Raw genomic sequence first — 20,533 nt, 5'->3', positions numbered from 1 at the left:
AAAGAGCGCCACAGCAGAGCTGCTATATATAGCACCTCCCTTCCCTCCCACCCCAGTCATTAGACTGAAGTTAGGAAGAGAAAGAAAAAAGCCAAGGTGCAGAGGTGTCTGAAGTTTACAAAAAATAATAACCTGTCTCAGAGAACAGGGCGGGCCGTGGACTCATCGTGTCTACAAAGAAATAAATTTATCAGGTAAGCATAAATTTTCTTTTTAAAGACATGATGAGTCCACGGATTTCATCCTTACTTGTGGGATACAATACCAAAGCTAGAGTACATGGATGATAAGGGAGGGACAAGACAGAGAACCTAAACGGAAGGCACCACTGCTTGAAGAACCTTTCTCCCAAAAAACAAAAATGAGCCGTAACTCTTTCAGGAGGCTGCTATCTAGCAATCTCCTATGCAAAACGGAAGATACTCTTCAGCCAAAAAGAAAGAGGTAGCCGTAGCTTTCTGACCCTTACGTTTTCCAGAGAAAAACGACAGAGAAGATGACTGACGAAAGTCCTTAGACGCTTGTAAATAAAATTTCAAAGCACGGACCACGCCCAAATTGTGCAAAAGACGTTCCTTTGAGAAGAAGGATTAGGACACAGGGAAGGAACAAAAATCTTTTAGATTACTGTTCCTACTTGAGACAACCTTAGGAAGAAACCCTAGGTTAGTACGTAAAACTACCTTATCTGAATGAAAAATAAGGTAAGGAGAATTGTATTGTAATGCCGAAAGTTCAGACACTCTTCGAGCTGAAGAAATGGCAACAAGAAAAAACTTTCCAAGGTAACAACTTAATATCTAGGGAATGCATAGGTTCAAACGGAACCCCTTGAAGAACTTTGAGAACTAAATTCAGACTCCACGGAGGAGTAATTGGTTTAAACACAGGCCTGATTCTAACCAAAGCCTGACAAAATAATTGAACGTCTGGGACATCCTCCAGACGTTTGTGAAAAAAAATAGATAAGGCAGAGATCTGACCCTTTAGGGAACTTGCCGATAAACCCTTCTCCAATCCTACTTGGAGAAAAGACAAAATTCTAAGAATCCTGACTCTACTCCATGAGTAGCCCTTGGATTCACACCAAAAAAAGATATTTACGCCATATCTTATGGTAAATCTTTCTTGGATAGGATCAAGCATTCAATGTCCAAGTAGTCAGCTTCAGAGAAACAAGGTTTGGGTGAAGGAAGGGCCCTAGAATGAGAAGGTCTTTCCTCAACTGAGGTTTCCAAGTTGACAGTGATGACAACTGCACCAGATCTGCATACCAAATCCTGCGTGGCCACACAAGAGCAATGAGGATCACTGATGCCCCCTCCTGTTTGATTCGAGCAATGACTCGAGGAAGAAGCGCAAACGGAGGAAATAGGTATGCAAGATAGGACCAAGGAACCGCCAGAGCATCCATCAGTTATGCCTAGGAATTCCTGGACCCCGACCAGTATCTCGGGAGCTTGCATTCTGGCGAGATACCATGAGATCTAACTCCAGCCGACCCCATTTGAGAATCAGGTTGCAGAATACTTCCGGATGGAGTTCCCACTTCCCGGATGAAAAGTCTGTCTGCTCAGAAAGTCTGCCTCCCAATTGACCACCCCTTGGATATGGATCGCTGACAGATGGCAAGAGTAGGCCTCCGCCCACTGGATTATCTTGGCTACCTCTGTCATTGCTAAGGAACTCCTTGTTCCTCCTTGATGATTGATGTAATTCACTGTCGTTATGTTGTCCGTCTGAAATCTGATGAACTGGGCCGAGGCCAACTATGGCCAGGCCCGAAGAGCATTGAAGATCGTTCTCAGTTCCAGAATGTTAATAAGAAGAAAAGATTCTTGCTGAGTCCAAACCCCTTTAGCCCTTAGGAAGCCCCAGACTGCTCCCCACCCTAGAAGGCTGGCGTCTATCACAAACACCCAAGATGGTCTGCGAAGGCAGGTTTCCTGGGAGAAAATGATCCAGAGACAACGACCACTGGATTGAATCCCTTGTCTCCTGCTCCAGTAGAATTAGAGGAGACAAATCTGAATAATCTCCGATCCATTGCCTGAACATGTTTAACTGCAGAGGTCTGAGATTGAACCGAACAAACGGTATGATGTCTACCATCAGCCCGATAACCTCCATGCACTGAATTACTGAAGGCAGAGGAGTGGACTAAATGACTAAACAAGTATCGATAAACTCTGATTTCCTGACATACTGTCAGAAAAATTTTCATTGATACGGAATCTATAATGGATCCCAAGAAGTTTGCATGAGACTAATGAACTCCTTTCCAAATTTTCCTTCCACCCATAAGACCACAGGAAGGATAACACCAAGTCCGTGTGAAATCTTGCTAGCTGTAAGGATGGCGCATGGACTAGAATGTCGTCCAGATAGGACACCACTGCAATGACCCGTAACTGAAGCACAGTCAACAGTGCTCCCAGAGTCCTTGTGAAAACTCTGAGAACTGAGGCAAGACCGAAAAGAAGAGTCACGAACTGGAATCGTTTGTCCAACTTGTGAATTGCACATGAAAGTACACGTCCTTTAAATCCACTGTTGTATAAATTGACCCTCTTGGATCAATCAAGGAAACAATGGAACAAATAGTTGCCATCTTGAAGGACGGTACACTAAGAAAATCTGTTTAGACTCTGGGATCTAAAAAGTGGTCTGAAGCTTCCCTCTTTTTTTGGAAACCACAAACCGATTGGTATAAAAAAAAACTCGACCCAGAACCTGTAATGGAACAATCATCCCCAGGTCTGAGATGTCTCTTACGCAGTGTAAGAACGCATCTCCTCTTGGTCTAATCTGCAGAAAATCTTGAAAACAGAAACCTGCCTTTGGGATGAAAACTGTTGAATTTCAATTTGAATTCCTGGAACACTATTTCCTGAACATCTCGAACCCAAGCCTAAGCGAAGACGGAAAGTCTGCCCCCTACAAGATCCAATCCCGGATCGGGGGCCATGTCCGTCATGCTGTCTTTGATTCAACAGCAGGCTATTTGGATTTTTTTTTTTTTGTGGAAATTCTTTAAAATTTCAAAGGAGAATATTTCCGTCAAGCCAGGTTCCAACAAGGTCTTCCCCTTGTAATAAATCGTTAAAGGCTTAGGCCATACATCCGTAGAACAAGGCTCTAAACATAAAACTCTGAGCTGGAACAGAGAAAACTGAACCCTATACTCCCATTTTGATAACTGGAAAGAAGGAATTTGAAATAAAGGAAATAGCCAACTTGAAAGCCTTTATCCTATCTTGGATTTTATCCAGAGGAGATTCTGACGTAAAAACATCAGACAACGCATAGGATGTCATTGTAAGCCCTGAAGTACATCCCCTTCTAATCTTTGTCTATAGGACCTTTGAAACAACCAACTATCCTCTAAGGAAATAGTAGTTCACTTAGCTAAGCTGAAAACTACTCCTTTCACCCTAGGGAATGTCTACCCAGCCTCCTTAACTGAGACGGTTATGGGAAACATCTCTTTAAGTATAGGGAATGCGGTCTTTTCTATTCCTATAACTTGCTGGACGCACTAGGATAGAATACACCGGTATAGTCGGAGTCGTCTAAGGTAGCTAAAACCGAAACTAATTCCTCTAGTAATGTTAACTTCCACTTGGGAAAAACATAGAATGCATGAGATGCAGAAAAAAACTCCGGACAGAGTAGTAGAGGAAGCGCAGGGCACTGCATGTGGGCCCTAACATTTTGTGGACACTATAGGAATGTGGCATAAAGTGACCATTGTCAACATACTCCCAAATAGCAAATGCCTTAAAAGGAGAAGGTTCAGAAAAAAAAAAGTGTGTAATTTTTTAATAAAAATTGACACAAAATAAAGTTACTGTCTCATTAAATTTTAAAAGAAACCTCTTATTTCTGTTGTGCAGAAACAATCCAATTAGAATGTTAACATTGCTGTTAATAGACATCGCTATGTACATTAAAGAAGCAATGTCTTGTGCAACAATTCCATATGAAAATTGCAAGGAACTGCAGAGCACTGCATGTGGGCCATAAAAATATTTGGGACACTATAGGAGAAATTTGTAGCATGGATTGACCAGTGTCAGACTCCTAAACAGCAATCGCTTTAGAAGGAGTATATATAATAAAAATTGACACATAAAAAAAACGTTACTGTCTCTTTAAATGTTTAAGTAACATTATCTTTTGTGTGCTTTTGTGCCATCCTAAGTCACAAAGGATGAATTAAACAAAACAACTGAGATTATTTTAATAAAAATAACAGATAACAAAAACTTTACTGTCCCTTTAAATTTTAAAAGCAACATTTTTTTGTGTGCTTTTCTCGTTAAATTTCAAACTGACACCTTAACATTATGCGTGCAGGATTGAAATAAATTAGTAAGCAAACATTTGCAGGACCTACTGAACCTCAGCCCATGTGTCCAAGTTATAACCATAAAAAAATCAGAAACGTAATAAACCGTTTGAAATTCTCATGAATAAATTATTAAATTAAGTCTAATACTGAACGTTTCATAGTGCTAACTAAACGCTAAAAATCTGTGTTAAAAGCTCTGCCCTCCGGTATCGTAATGGAGGTGGAGAGCGCAATCCAACAAAGGCTCGACATAGCTCCTCCCCTCGTGGGCGTGACAGCTTTCCATCTCCCAGCACCCTGATTGACTGTGCCCTGAGATGGAGGAATGAGCCCAAAAACTGTGCGAAAGACAACTCCGTCCATCGTGGGCGTCACAGTACTCAATCTCCCGGTCGCCATTAAGATCCTATAGATCGGACACCGGGAGATATACTAACTATGCAAAATGTAAAAAATTGGAGCTGAGTATGCTACCGCATGTCAGGTAGCTCTAGCTCCCAAAAGAGTGACCCAAAACACTTGTTTTTGAGACCTCTATAATAATGTCCCAATTGATGTCCTGAGCAACGCCACAAATTCTCTTAAGCCCCAGTGCCTGCCAAAAAAAACTGTGCTGTCGTAGGATCCCCTCCCCTATATAAGTCTAGGAGGATAACGTCCTAATACAAGAGATCTATCTCATCAAGTGCCCCACTTCCTCTGAAGTTCCCAGACCCAGAATAAAAAGTTGGCACTTACCTTTAAAATCTGCCCGACAGCAGGGCAGCTTAGCAGGTTTAGGAGGTCCTCTTCCTCCCATAGCCCTGTGGAAAATCATAAGCCTGAGTTAATTGTGCTTAGGCTATCAGGATAAGGGCAGCATAAATGTATAGGAGGCGCAGTGAGAATTATGTCCCACAAGTTCCTATTGCTCTAAAGCCACCAATAGCTCTACTGTAGAGACTGATATGGACTAGGCTACACCCTAGAACAAAGAAGCACACTCTAGCACTACTTTAAAAATAATAAACTCTTGATTGAAGAATCAAACCTAACACCTCACTTTACCTCTTCCTATCACTAACGTAGGCAAAGAGAATGACTGGAGTGGGAGGGAAGGGAGGAGATATATATAGAAGCTCTGCTGTGGTGCTCGTTGCCTCCTCCTGCTGACCAGAAGGTGAATATCCCACAAGTAAGGATGAAATCCGTGGACTCATCGTGTCTTTAAAAAGAAAAAAAGAAATTTATGCTTACCTGATAAATTTCTTTCTTTTGCGATGTACCAAGTCCACGGATTCATCCTAACTTGTGGGATATTGTCCTTCCAGACAGGAAGTAGCAAAGAGAGCACCACAGCAGAGCTGTCTATATAGCTCCCCCCTTAACTCCACCCCCCAGTCATTCTACCGAAGGCCAAGGAAGAAAAGAAGAAACTATAAAGGTGCAGAGGTGACTGACGTTTACATAAAAAAATACTGTCTTGAATAGACAGGGTGGGCCATGGACTCGGTACATCGCAAAAGAAAGAAATTTATCAGGCAAGCATAAATTTTGTTTTCTTTTGCATGATGTACCGAGTCCACGGATTCATCCTAACTTGTGGGATACCAATACCAAAGCTTTAGGACACGGATGAAGGGAGGGACAAGACAAGAACCTAAACGGAAGGCACCACTGCTTGCAAAACCTCTCCCCCAAAAATAGCCTCCGAAGAAGCAAAAGTATCAAATTTATCAAATTTTGAAAAGGCATGAAGCGACGACCAAGTCGCAGCCTTACAAATATGTTCAACAGAAGCATCATTTTTAAAAGCCCATGTGGAAGCTACCACTCTAGTAGAATGAGCTGCAATCCTTTCAGGAGGCTGCTGTCCAGCAGTCTCATAAGCCAAACGGATGATGCTTTTCAGTCAAAAGGAAAGAGAAGTCGCTGTAGCCTTTTGACCCCTACGCTTTCCAGAGTAGACAACAAAGAAGATGTTTGACGAAAATATTTGGTTGCCTGCAAATAAAATTTCAAAGCACGAACCACGTCCAAGTTGTGCAACAGACGTTCCTTCTTACAAGAAGGACTAGGACACAGAAGAAAAACTATTTCTTGATTGATATTCCTGTTAGTAACAACCTTAAGTAGGAACCCAGGCTTGGTACGCAAGACCACCTTATCAGCATGGAACACAAGATAAGAAGAGTTCCATTATAATGCGGATAGTTCAGAAACTCTTTCAGCTGAATAGATAGCAACCAGGAACAAAACTTTCCAAGATAAAAGCTTAATATCTATGGAATGCATGTGTTCAAACTGAACCCCCTGAAGAACTCTAAGAACTAAATTTAGACCGCATGGCGGAGCAATAGGTTTAAACACAGGCTTAATTCTAACTAAAGCCTGACAAAAAGCCCAAACGTCTGGAACATCTGCCAGACGCTAGTGCAACAAAATAGACAGAGCAGATATCTGTCCCTTTAGGGAACTAGCGGATAATCCTTTCTCCAAGCCCTCTTGGAGAAAAAAAAAGACAAAATCCTAGGAATCCTGATTTTAGTCCAGGAAAAGCCTTTGGATTCACACCAAAAAAGATATTTACGCCATATCTTATTATAAATTTTCCTGGTAACAGGCTTTCGAGCCTGAATCAAGGTATTTATGACTGACTCCGAGAAACCCTGCTTTGATAGAATCAAGCGTTCAATCTCCAAGCAGTCAGTTGCAGAGAAATTAGATTTGGATGCTTGAATGGACCTTGAATCAGAAAGTCCTGTCTCAATGGCAGAGACCTTGGTGGAAGGGATGACATGTCCACCAGGTCTGTATACCAAGTCCTGCGTGGCTACGCAGGCGCTATCAAAATCACTGATGCTCTCTCCTGTTTGATTCTGGCAATCAGACGTGGAAGGAGAGGAAAAGGTGGAAACACATAAGCCAGGGTACTGCTAGAGCATCTATTAGTACAGCCTGAGGATCCCTTGACCTGGAGCCGTAACAAGGAAGTTTGGCGTTCTGACGGGACGCCATCAGATCCAACTCTGGTGTGCCCCATAGCCAAACCAGATGAGCAAACACCTCCGGATGGAGATCCCACTCCCCCGGATGAAAAGTCTGACGACTTAGAAAATCTGTCTCCCAGTTCTCTACACCTGGGATATAGATCGCTGACAGATGGCAAGAGTGAGCCTCTGCCCATTGGATTATCCTTGAGACCTCTATCATCGCTAAGGAACTCTTTGTTACGCCCTGATGATTGATATAAGCCACAGTCGTGATGTTGTCCGACTGAAACCTGATGAATCTGGCTGAAGCCAGCTGAGGCCATGCCTGGAGAGCATTGAATATCGCTCTTAATTCCAGAATATTTATCGGTAGGAGAGCCTTCTCCCGAGTCCACAAACCCTGAGCTTTCAGGAAATTCCAGACTGCACCCCAGCCCAGAAGACTGGCGTCTGTCGCACTATAACCCATACTGGGTTGCGGAAACACATTCCCTGGGACAGATGATCCTGTGACAACCACCAAAGAAGAGAGTCTCTGGTCTCTTGATCCAGATTTATCTGAGGAGATAAATCTGCATAATCCCCATTCCACTGATTGAGCATGCAAAGTTGCAGTGGTCTGAGATGCAAGCGAGCAAACGGAACTATGTCCATTGCCGCTACCATTAGTCCGATTACCTCCATACACTGAGCCACTGACGGCCGAGGAATGGAATGAAGAGCTCGGCAGGTGGACAAAAACAGAATTTATGTTTACCTGATAAATTACTTTCTCCAACGGTGTGTCCGGTCCACGGCGTCATCCTTACTTGTGGGATATTCTCTTCCCCAACAGGAAATGGCAAAGAGCCCAGCAAAGCTGGTCACATGATCCCTCCTAGGCTCCGCCTACCCCAGTCATTCGACCGACGTTAAGGAGGAATATTTGCATAGGAGAAACCATATGATACCGTGGTGACTGTAGTTAAAGAAAATAAATTATCAGACCTGATTAAAAAACCAGGGCGGGCCGTGGACCGGACACACCGTTGGAGAAAGTAATTTATCAGGTAAACATAAATTCTGTTTTCTCCAACATAGGTGTGTCCGGTCCACGGCGTCATCCTTACTTGTGGGAACCAATACCAAAGCTTTAGGACACGGATGAAGGGAGGGAGCAAATCAGGTCACCTAAATGGAAGGCACCACGGCTTGCAAAACCTTTCTCCCAAAAATAGCCTCAGAAGAAGCAAAAGTATCAAACTTGTAAAATTTGGTAAAAGTGTGCAGTGAAGACCAAGTCGCTGCCCTACATATCTGATCAACAGAAGCCTCGTTCTTGAAGGCCCATGTGGAAGCCACAGCCCTAGTGGAATGAGCTGTGATTCTTTCAGGAGGCTGCCGTCCGGCAGTCTCGTAAGCCAATCTGATGATGCTTTTAATCCAAAAAGAGAGAGAGGTAGAAGTTGCTTTTTGACCTCTCCTTTTACCAGAATAAACAACAAACAAGGAAGATGTTTGTCTAAAATCCTTTGTAGCATCTAAATAGAATTTTAGAGCGCGAACAACATCCAAATTGTGCAACAAACGTTCCTTCTTCGAAACTGGTTTCGGACACAAAGAAGGCACGACTATCTCCTGGTTAATGTTTTTGTTAGAAACAACTTTTGGAAGAAAACCAGGTTTAGTACGTAAAACCACCTTATCTGCATGGAACACCAGATAAGGAGGAGAACACTGCAGAGCAGATAATTCTGAAACTCTTCTAGCAGAAGAAATTGCAACCAAAAACAAAACTTTCCAAGATAATAACTTAATATCAACGGAATGTAAGGGTTCAAACGGAACCCCCTGAAGAACTGAAAGAACTAAGTTGAGACTCCAGGGAGGAGTCAAAGGTTTGTAAACAGGCTTGATTCTAACCAGAGCCTGAACAAAGGCTTGAACATCTGGCACAGCTGCCAGCTTTTTGTGAAGTAACACAGACAAGGCAGAAATCTGTCCCTTCAAGGAACTTGCAGATAATCCTTTCTCCAATCCTTCTTGAAGAAAGGATAGAATCTTAGGAATCTTTACCTTGTCCCAAGGGAATCCTTTAGATTCACACCAACAGATATATTTTTTCCATATTTTGTGGTAAATTTTTCTAGTTACAGGCTTTCTGGCCTGAACAAGAGTATCAATAACAGAATCTGAGAACCCTCGTTTTGATAAGATCAAGCGTTCAATCTCCAAGCAGTCAGCTGGAGTGAGACCAGATTCGGATGTTCGAACGGACCTTGAACAAGAAGGTCTCGTCTCAAAGGTAGCTTCCATGGTGGAGCCGATGACATATTCACCAGATCTGCATACCAAGTCCTGCGTGGCCACGCAGGAGCTATCAAGATCACCGACGCCCTCTCCTGATTGATCCTGGCTACCAGCCTGGGGATGAGAGGAAACGGCGGGAATACATAAGCTAGTTTGAAGGTCCAAGGAGCTACTAGTGCATCTACTAGAGTCGCCTTGGGATCCCTGGATCTGGACCCGTAGCAAGGAACCTTGAAGTTCTGACGAGAGGCCATCAGATCCATGTCTGGAATGCCCCACAGTTGAGTAATTTGGGCAAATATTTCCGGATGGAGTTCCCACTCCCCCGGATGTAATGTCTGACGACTCAGAAAATCCGCTTCCCAATTTTCCACTCCTGGGATGTGGATTGCAGACAGGTGGCAGGAGTGAGTCTCCGCCCATTGAATGATTTTGGTCACTTCTTCCATCGCCAGGGAACTCCTTGTTCCCCCCTGATGGTTGATGTACGCAACAGTCGTCATGTTGTCTGATTGAAACCGTATGAACTTGGCCTTTGCTAGCTGAGGCCAAGCCTTGAGAGCATTGAATATCGCTCTCAGTTCCAGAATATTTATCGGTAGAAGAGATTCTTCCCGAGACCAAAGACCCTGAGCTTTCAGGGATCCCCAGACCGCGCCCCAGCCCATCAGACTGGCGTCGGTCGTGACAATGACCCACTCTGGTCTGCGGAAGGTCATCCCTTGTGACAGGTTGTCCAGGGACAGCCACCAACGGAGTGAGTCTCTGGTCCTCTGATTTACTTGTATCTTCGGAGACAAGTCTGTATAGTCCCCATTCCACTGACTGAGCATGCACAGTTGTAATGGTCTTAGATGAATGCGCGCAAAAGGAACTATGTCCATTGCCGCTACCATCAAACCTATTACTTCCATGCACTGCGCTATGGAAGGAAGAGGAACGGAATGAAGTGTTTGACAAGAGTTTAGAAGTTTTGTTTTTCTGGCCTCTGTCAGAAAAATCCTCATTTCTAAGGAGTCTATTATTGTTCCCAAGAAGGGAACCCTTGTCGACGGAGATAGAGAACTCTTTTCCACGTTCACTTTCCATCCGTGAGATCTGAGAAAGGCCAGGACTATGTCCGTGTGAGCCTTTGCTTGAGGAAGGGACGACGCTTGAATCAGAATGTCGTCCAAGTAAGGTACTACTGCAATGCCCCTTGGTCTTAGCACCGCTAGAAGGGACCCTAGTACCTTTGTGAAAATCCTTGGAGCAGTGGCTAATCCGAAAGGAAGCGCCACGAACTGGTAATGCTTGTCCAGGAATGCGAACCTTAGGAACCGATGATGTTCCTTGTGGATAGGAATATGTAGATACGCATCCTTTAAATTCACCGTGGTCATGAATTGACCTTCCTGGATGGAAGGAAGAATTGTTCGAATGGTTTCCATTTTGAACGATGGAACCTTGAGAAACTTGTTTAAGATCTTGAGATCTAAGATTGGTCTGAACGTTCCCTCTTTTTTGGGAACTATGAACAGATTGGAGTAGAACCCCATCCCTTGTTCTCCTAATGGAACAGGATGAATCACTCCCATTTTTAACAGGTCTTCTACACAATGTAAGAATGCCTGTCTCTTTATGTGGTCTGAAGACAATTGAGACCTGTGGAACCTCCCCCTTGGGGGAAGCCCCTTGAATTCCAGAAGATAACCTTGGGAGACTATTTCTAGTGCCCAAGGATCCAGAACATCTCTTGCCCAAGCCTGAGCGAAGAGAGAGAGTCTGCCCCCCACCAGATCCGGTCCCGGATCGGGGGCCAACATTTCATGCTGTCTTGGTAGCAGTGGCAGGTTTCTTGGCCTGCTTTCCCTTGTTCCAGCCTTGCATTGGTCTCCAGGCTGGCTTGGCTTGAGAAGTATTACCCTCTTGCTTAGAGGACGTAGCACTTGGGGCTGGTCCGTTTCTACGAAAGGGACGAAAATTAGGTTTATTTTTGGCCTTGAAAGACCTATCCTGAGGAAGGGCGTGGCCCTTACCCCCAGTGATATCAGAGATAATCTCTTTCAAGTCAGGGCCAAACAGCGTTTTCCCCTTGAAAGGAATGTTAAGGAGTTTGTTCTTGGAAGACGCATCCGCTGACCAAGATTTCAACCAAAGCGCTCTGCGCGCCACAATAGCAAACCCAGAATTCTTCGCCGCTAACCTAGCCAATTGCAAAGTGGCGTCTAGGGTGAAAGAATTAGCCAATTTGAGAGCACGGATTCTGTCCATAATCTCCTCATAAGGAGGAGAATCACTATCGATCGCCTTTACTAGCTCATCGAACCAGAAACACGCGGCTGTAGTGACAGGGACAATGCATGAAATTGGTTGTAGAAGGTAACCTTGCTGAACAAACATCTTTTTAAGCAAACCTAATTTTTTATCCATAGGATCTTTGAAAGCACAACTATCTTCTATGGGTATAGTGGTGCGTTTGTTTAAAGTAGAAACCGCTCCCTCGACCTTGGGGACTGTCTGCCATAAGTCCTTTCTGGGGTCGACCATAGGAAACAATTTTTTAAATATGGGGGGAGGGACGAAAGGTATACCGGGCCTTTCCCATTCTTTATTTACAATGTCCGCCACCCGCTTGGGTATAGGAAAAGCTTCTGGGAGCCCCGGGACCTCTAGGAACTTGTCCATTTTACATAGTTTCTCTGGGATGATCAGATTCTCACAATCATCCAGAGTGGATAATACCTCCTTAAGCAGAGCGCGGAGATGTTCCAACTTAAATTTAAATGTAATCACATCGGGTTCAGCTTGTTGAGAAATTTTCCCTGAATCTGAAATTTCTCCCTCAGACAAAACCTCCCTGGCCCCCTCAGACTGGTGTAGGGGCATTTCAGAACCATTATCATCAGCGTCCTCATGCTCTTCAGTATCTAAAACAGAGCAGTCGCGCTTACGCTGATAAGTGGGCATTTTGGCTAAAATGTTTTTGATAGAATTATCCATTACAGCCGTTAATTGTTGCATAGTAAGGAGTATTGGCGCGCTAGATGTACTAGGGGCCTCCTGAGTGGGCAAGACTCGTGTAGACGAAGGAGGGAATGATGCAGTACCATGCTTACTCCCCTCACTTGAGGAATCATCTTGGGCATCATTTTCAGTGTCACATAAATCACATTTATTTAAATGAGAAGGAACCTTGGCTTCCCCACATTCAGAACACAGTCTATCTGGTAGTTCAGACATGTTAAACAGGCATAAACTTGATAACAAAGTACAAAAAACGTTTTAAAATAAAACCGTTACTGTCACTTTAAATTTTAAACTGAACACACTTTATTACTGCAATTGCGAAAAAGTATGAAGGAATTGTTCAAAATTCACCAAAATTTCACCACAGTGTCTTAAAGCCTTAAAAGTATTGCACACCAAATTTGGAAGCTTTAACCCTTAAAATAACGGAACCGGAGCCGTTTTTAACTTTAACCCCTTTACAGTCCCTGGTATCTGCTTTGCTGAGACCCAACCAAGCCCAAAGGGGAATACGATACCAAATGACGCCTTCAGAAAGTCTTTTCTATGTATCAGAGCTCCTCACACATGCGACTGCATGTCATGCTTCTCAAAAACAAGTGCGCAATACCGGCGCGAAAATGAGGCTCTGCCTATGATTAGGGAAAGCCCCTAGAGAATAAGGTGTCTAAAACAGTGCCTGCCGATATTATTTTACAAAAATACCCAGATTAAATGATTCCTCAAGGCTAAATATGTGTATATATGAATCGATTTAGCCCAGAAAATGTCTACAGTCTTAATAAGCCCTTGTGAAGCCCTTATTTACTGTCTGAATAAAAATGGCTTACCGGATCCCATAGGGAAAATGACAGCTTCCAGCATTACATCGTCTTGTTAGAATGTGTCATACCTCAAGCAGCAAAAGACTGCTCACTGTTCCCCCAACTGAAGTTAATTCCTCTCAACAGTCCTGTGTGGAACAGCCATGGATTTTAGTAACGGTTGCTAAAATCATTTTCCTCTTACAAACAGAAATCTTCATCTCTTTTCTGTTTCAGAGTAAATAGTACATACCAGCACTATTTTAAAATAACAAACTCTTGATTGAATAATAAAAACTACAGTTAAACACTAAAAAACTCTAAGCCATCTCCGTGGAGATGTTGCCTGTACAACGGCAAAGAGAATGACTGGGGTAGGCGGAGCCTAGGAGGGATCATGTGACCAGCTTTGCTGGGCTCTTTGCCATTTCCTGTTGGGGAAGAGAATATCCCACAAGTAAGGATGACGCCGTGGACCGGACACACCTATGTTGGAGAAATCTTTGATTTCCTGAACTCCGTCAGAAATATTTTCATGTCTACCGAGTCTATCAGAGTCCCTAGAAATGAAACTCTTGTGAGGGGGGAAAGAGAACTCTTTTTTACGTTCACTTTCCACCCATGAGACCTTAGAAAGGCCAACACTAAGTCCGTGTGAGACTTGGCTAGTTGGAAGGACGACGCTTGAATTAGAATGTCGTCTAGATAAGGCGCCACTGCTATGCCCCGTGGCTTTAGAACCGCCAGAAGGGACCCTAGCACCTCCGTGAAGATTTGCGGTGCCGTGGCCAACCCGAAAGGAAGAGCCACAGACTGATAATGCTTGTACAGAAAGGCGAACCTGAAGAACTGGTGATGATCTTTGTGGATAGGAATGTGCAGATACGCATCCTTTAAGTCCACGGTGGTCATATATTGACCCTCCTGGATCAATGGTAAGATAGTCCAAATGGTCTCCATCTTGTAAAGATGGAACTCTTAGGAATTGGTTTAGGATCTTGAGATCCAGAATTGGTCTGAAGGTTCCCTCCTTTTTGGGAACTATAAACAGATTGGAGTAGAACCCCTGCCCCTGTTCTGCTTTTGGAACTGGGCAGATCACACCCATGGTAAAAAAGGTCTTCTACACAGCGTAAGAACGCCTCTTTTTTTGGGGGTTTATAGACTATTGAGAAAGATGGAGCCTCCCCCTTGGAGGGGAATTCTTGAAATCTAGAAGGTATCCCTGGGTTACAATTTCTACTGCCCAGGAATCCTGAACGTCTCTTGCCCAGGCCTGAGCAAAGAGAGAGAGTCTGCCCCCTACTAGATCCGGTCCTGGATCGGGGGCTACCCCTTCATGCTGACTTAGTGGCAGCAGCAGGCTTTTTGGCCTGTTTACCCTTGTTCCAAGCCTGATTAGGTCTCCAGGTTGGCTTGGATTGCGCAAAGTTCCCCTCTTGCTTTGCAGCAGGGGAAGAGGTAGAGGGACCACCCTTGAAGTTTCGAAAGGAACGAAAATTATTTTGTTTGGTCCATGTCTTATTTGACTTATCCTGAGAGAGGGTATGACCCTTCCCTCCAGTAATGTCTGAAATTATCTCTTTCAATGCAGGCCCGAATAGGGTCTTACCTTTGAAAGGGATGGACAAAAGCTTAGATTTAGATGACACAGCAGCTTACCAGGACTTAAGCCATAACGCTCTACGCTCTAAAATTGCAAAACCTGAATTCTTAGCCGCTAATTTAGCAAGATGAAAAGCGGCGTCTGTAATAAAAGAATTAGCCAACTTAACAGCCTTAATTCTGTCCAAAATATCATCTAGTGGGTCTCCATCTGAAGAGCCTCTTCTAGAGCCTCAAACCAAAAGGCAGCTGCAGTGGTTACAGGAACAATGCATGCTATTGGTTGAAGAAAACCTTGATGAACAAAAATTTTCTTTAGGAGACCCTCTAACTTTTTATCCATAGGATCAATGAAAGCACAACTGTCTTCAATAGGTATAGTTGTACGCTTAGCCAGGGTAGAAATAGCTCCCTCCACCTTAGGGACCGTCTGCCATGAGTCATTTATGGTGTCAGAAATGGGGAACATTTTCTTAAAAACAGGAGGGGGAGAGAACGGAATACCTGGTTTATCCCACTCCTTAGTAACAATGTCCGAAATCTTCTCAGGGACCGGAAACACAGTGTAAACAGGAACCTCTAAATATTTGTCCATTTTACACAATTCCTCTGGAACTACAATAGGGTCACAATCATCCAGAGTAGCTAAAACCTCCCTGAGCAATAAGCGGAGGTGCTCTAGCTTAAATTTAAATGCCGTCATAACTGAATCTGTCTGAGAGAACATCTTTCCTGAATCAGAAATCTCTCCCTCAGACAGCAAATCTCTCATCCCTACCTCAGAACATTGTGAGGGAATATCGGATACGGCTACTAAAGCGTCAGAAGGCTCAGCATTTGTTCTTAACCCAGAGCTACTGCGCTTCCCTTGCAACCCAGGCAGCTTAGATAAAACCTCTGTGAGGGTAGTATTCATAACTGAAGCCATATCTTGCAAGGTGAAGGAATTAGACGCACTAGAAGTACTCGGCGTCGCTTGTGCGGGCGTTACTGGTTGTGACACTTGGGGAGAACTAGATGGCAAAACCAGATTTCCTTCTGTCTGAGAATCATCTAATGCCAAACTTTTATAAGTCAAAATATGCTGTTTGCAACTTATAGACATATCAGTACAAGTGGGACACATTCTAAGAGGGGGTTCCACAATGGCTTCTAAACAAATTGAACAATGAGTTTCCTCAGTGTCAGACATGTTTAACAGATTAGTAATAAAGCAAGCAAGCTTGGAAAACACTACACAAAAAATTAACCCTTTATGCAAGCTAGTAAAAACCTCTGATAACACTAGGATTACTGCTTACCCTTCCCCTAATGGGGACACTGTCAGCCTTTCTGAGTTAACACAGTTTCTGCAGAAAATATGACTGAACATACCTCATTGCTGTATAGCAAGAAACCGTTCCTCACACTGAAGTTTTCCTGTACTCCTCAGCTTCTGTGGGAACAGCAGTGGACCTTAGTTACAAATGCTAAGATCATCATCCTCCAGGCAGAAATCTTCATCTATGTCCTGCCTGAGAGTAAATAGTACAACACCGGTACCATTTAAAAATAAACACTTGATTGAAGATAAAATAAAACTAACAGTTTAACACCTCTTCTCTTTACTCTTCCTGCTTAGAGCCAGCAAAGGAGAATGACTGGGGGGTGGAGTTAAGGGGGGAGCTATATAGACAGCTCTGCTCTGGTGCTCTCTTTGCTACTTCCTGTCAGGAAGGACAATATCCCACAAGTTAGGATGAATCCGTGGACTCGGTACATCATGCAAAAGAAAAGACTTCATATACCCCAGACCAAACTTTTCAACATATTATCAAGTACCCCAAGTGTAGCATTAATTTTGCACATTGGCAAAATACACTGATATTAGCCCAGTCATATTGGATGACATGGTTTTAAGGAAGTAAAGATTCCGGAGCTTCAGAGATTTTGAGATTGCAATCACTGGAAAAAAATAGACTAACAATATCTGCCAAAATTGAGAACTAGTTAACTCAGCTTTATTACAAAAAGATCAAGATTTAATAAAAAAAAAAAAAATGTAATGGAGATACCCTTTCACATTAACAACTAAGCATGTTTTACAAATCACATGGCTACATACCACAAACAAAACTATCGTCCTTGAACGGATGCCACACAATTGAGGTAGGTTGGTTGCTTGCAGCACCAAAATCTGTGTGAAGGGGAAAATGCGCATTAGAGAGACTATTAAGATTACTTGGATATACACACACTTGTATAGGCAGCGTTAAATGGGGAATCCCTCTGTGCAGGGGAAGAAAAAACATAATTTATGTAAGAAGTTACCAGATAAATTAATTTCTTTCATATTGGCAAGAGTCCATGAGCTAGTGACGTATGGGATATGCAATCCTACCAGGAGGGGCAAAGTTTCCCAAACCTCAAAATGCCTATAAATACACCCCTCACGACACCCACAATTCAGTTTAACGAATAGCCAAGAAGTGGGGTGATAAAGAAAGGAGTAAAAAGCATCAACAAAGGAATTAGGAAATAATTGTGCTATATACAAAAAAATCATAATCACCATAAAAAGGGTGGGCCTCATGGACTCTTGCCAATATGAAAGAAATTAATTTATCAGGTAAATTCTTACATAAATTATGTTTTCTTTCATGTAATTGTCAAGAGTCCATGAGCTAGTGACGTATAGGATATCAATACCCAAGATGTGGAACTCCACTCAAGAGTCACTAGAGAGGGAGGGATAAAAATAAACAGCCAATTCTCGCTGAAAAAATAATCCACAACCCAAAATATAAGTTATTCTCATAATGAAAAGAAAAACTTAAAACATCAGCAGAAGAATCAAACTGAAACAGCTGCCTGAAGAACTTTTCTACCAAAAACAGCTTCTGAAGAAGCAAATACATCAAAATGGTAGAATTTAGTAAATGTATGCAAAGAAGACCAAGTTGCTGCTTTGCAAATCTGATCAACTGAAGCTTCATTCTTAAAAGCCCACGAAGTGGAGACTGATCTAGTAGAATGAGCTGTAATTCTCTAAGGCGGGGCCTGACCTGACTCCAAATAAGCTTAAAGAATCAAAAAAGTTTTAACCAAGAAGCCAAGGAAATAGCAGAGGCCTTCAGACCTTTCCTAGGAACAGAAAATATAACAAATAGACTAGAAGTCTTCCTGAAATTTTTAGTAGCTTCAACATAAAATTTCAAAGCTCTTACCACGTCCAAAGAATGTAAGGATCTTTCCAAAGAATTCTTAGGATTAGGACATAAGGAAGGGACAACAATTTCACTACTAATGTTGTTAGAATTCACAACTTTAGGCAAAAATTTAAATGAAGTCCGCAAAACCGCCTTATCCTGATGAAAAATCAGAAAAGGAGATTCACAAGAAAGAGCAGATAGCTCAGAAACTCTTCTAGCAGAAAGAAGAAACGCCTTCAAAACCAAATTAATACTCCAAGGAGGAGAAATTGATTTAATGACGGGCTTAATATGAACTAAAGCCTGTACAAAACAGTGAATATCAGGAAGTTTAGCAATCTTTCTGTGAAATAAAACAGAAAGGGCAGAGATTTGTCCCTTCAAGGAACTTGCAGACAAACCCTTATCCAAACCATCCTGAAGAAATGGTAGAATTCTAGGAATTCTAAAAAAATGCTAAGAGAATTTATGAGAAGAACACCAGGAAATGTAGGTCTTCCAAACTCGATAATAAATCTTTCTAGAGACAGATTTATGAGCTTGTAACAGTGTTAATCACTGAGTCAGAGAAACCTCTATGACTTAGAACTAAGTGTTCAATTTCCATACCTTCAAATTTAATGATTTGAGATCCTGATGGAAAAAAACGGACCTTGAGACAGAAGGTCCGGCCTTAACGGAAGTGGCCAAGGTTGGCAACTGGACATCCAAACAAGATCCGCATACCAAAACCTGTGTGGCCATGCTGGAGCCACCAGCAACACAAACGATTGTTCCATGATGATTTTGGATATCACTCTTGGAAGAAGAACTAGAGGCGGGAAAATGTAAGCAGGATGATAACACCAAGGAAGTGTCAGCGCATCCACTGCTTCCGCCTGAATATCCGTGGACCTGGACAGGTATCTGGGAAGTTTGTTTAGATGAGAGGTCATGAGATCTATCTCTTGAAGACCCCACATCTGAACAATCTGAGAAAATACATCTCGATGGAGGGACCACTCCCGTGGATGTAAAGTCTGACGGCTGAGATAATCCGCCTCCCAATTGTCTACACCTGGGATATGCACCGCAGAGATTAGACAGGAGCTGGATTTCGCCCAAGCAAGTATCCGAGACACTTCTTTCATTGCTTGGGGGCTGTGAGTACCACCCTGATGATTGACATATGCCACAGTTGTGATATTGTCTGTCTGAAAGCAAATGAACGGTTCTCTCTTCAACAGAGGTCAAAACTGAAGAGCTCTGAGAATTGCACGGAGTTCTAAAATATTGATTGGTAATCTCGCCTCTTGAGATTTCCAAACCCCTTGTGCTGTCAGAGATCCCCAAACAGCTCCCCAACCTGAAAGACTTGCATCTGTAGTGATCACAGTCCAGGTTGGCCGAACAAAGGAAGCCCCTTGAACTAAACGCTGGTGATTTAACCACCACGTCAGAGAGTGTTGAACATTGGGATTTAAGGATATTAACTGTGATATCTTTGTATAATCCCTGCACCATTGATTCAGCATACAAAGCTGGAGAAGTCTCATGTGAAAACGAGCAAAAGGAATCGCGTCCGATGCTGCAGTCATGAGGCCTAAAACTTCCATGCACATAGCCACTGAAGGGAATGACAGACTGAAGGTGCCGTCAGGCTGCAACCAATTTCAAACGTCTCTTGTCTGTTAGAGACAGAGTCATGGACACTGAATCTATCTGAAAACCTAAAAAGGTGACCCTTGTCTGAGGAATCAAGAAACTTATTGGTAAATTGATCCTCCAACCATGTTTTTGAAGAAACAACACTAGTTGATTCGTGTGAGATTCTGCAGAACGTAAAGACTGAGCTAGTACCAAGATATCGTCCAAATAAGGAAACACTGCAATACCCCGCTCTCTGATTACAGAGAGTAGGGCACCTAGAACCTTTGAAAAGATTCTTGGAGCTGTTGCTAGGCCAAATGGAAGAGCAACAAATTGGCAATGCTTGTCTAGAAAAGAGAATCTCAGGAACTGATAATGTTCTGGATGAATTGTAATATGAAGGTATGCATCCTGCAAGTCTATTGTAGACATATAGGGCTAGATTTAGCAAAACTGAGGCGTACAGGGGCACGTATACGCGCCCCTGTATGCCTCAGCTCGCCTGTGGCGGGGCGAAATTACCCGCAGGCAATCAACATTGCACACGAGCGTAATTTTGCGCTTGCGTGCAATCCCGCCCCCTGCCCGCGCACAGCCAATGACGCGTGGGCAGGAGCTGTCAATCTCACGCGTCATTGGCTGTGTGCGGGCAGGAACTGTCAATCTCCTAGGTCGGACTCG

General features: G+C 43.1%; 1 protein-coding gene across 1 annotated transcript in view; it reads right to left on the bottom strand.

Annotated features, from left to right (window-relative positions):
• The window catches only part of WDR77 (WD repeat domain 77), a 142,289-nt gene that overhangs the window by 50,971 nt on the left and 70,785 nt on the right, over positions 1–20,533 (bottom strand). Inside the window, exon 7 of the mRNA XM_053706638.1 lies at positions 17,137–17,208. Within this exon, the coding sequence (XP_053562613.1) occupies positions 17,137–17,208 (72 nt within the window). The remainder of the gene's footprint in view (positions 1–17,136; positions 17,209–20,533) is intronic.

Source organism: Bombina bombina, chromosome 3 (assembly GCF_027579735.1).
Source record: "Bombina bombina isolate aBomBom1 chromosome 3, aBomBom1.pri, whole genome shotgun sequence".
NCBI classification, from domain to species: Eukaryota; Metazoa; Chordata; class Amphibia; order Anura; family Bombinatoridae; genus Bombina; species Bombina bombina.
Note: the sequence above shows the minus strand (reverse complement) of the source record. Positions and strands in the feature narration are given on the sequence as shown.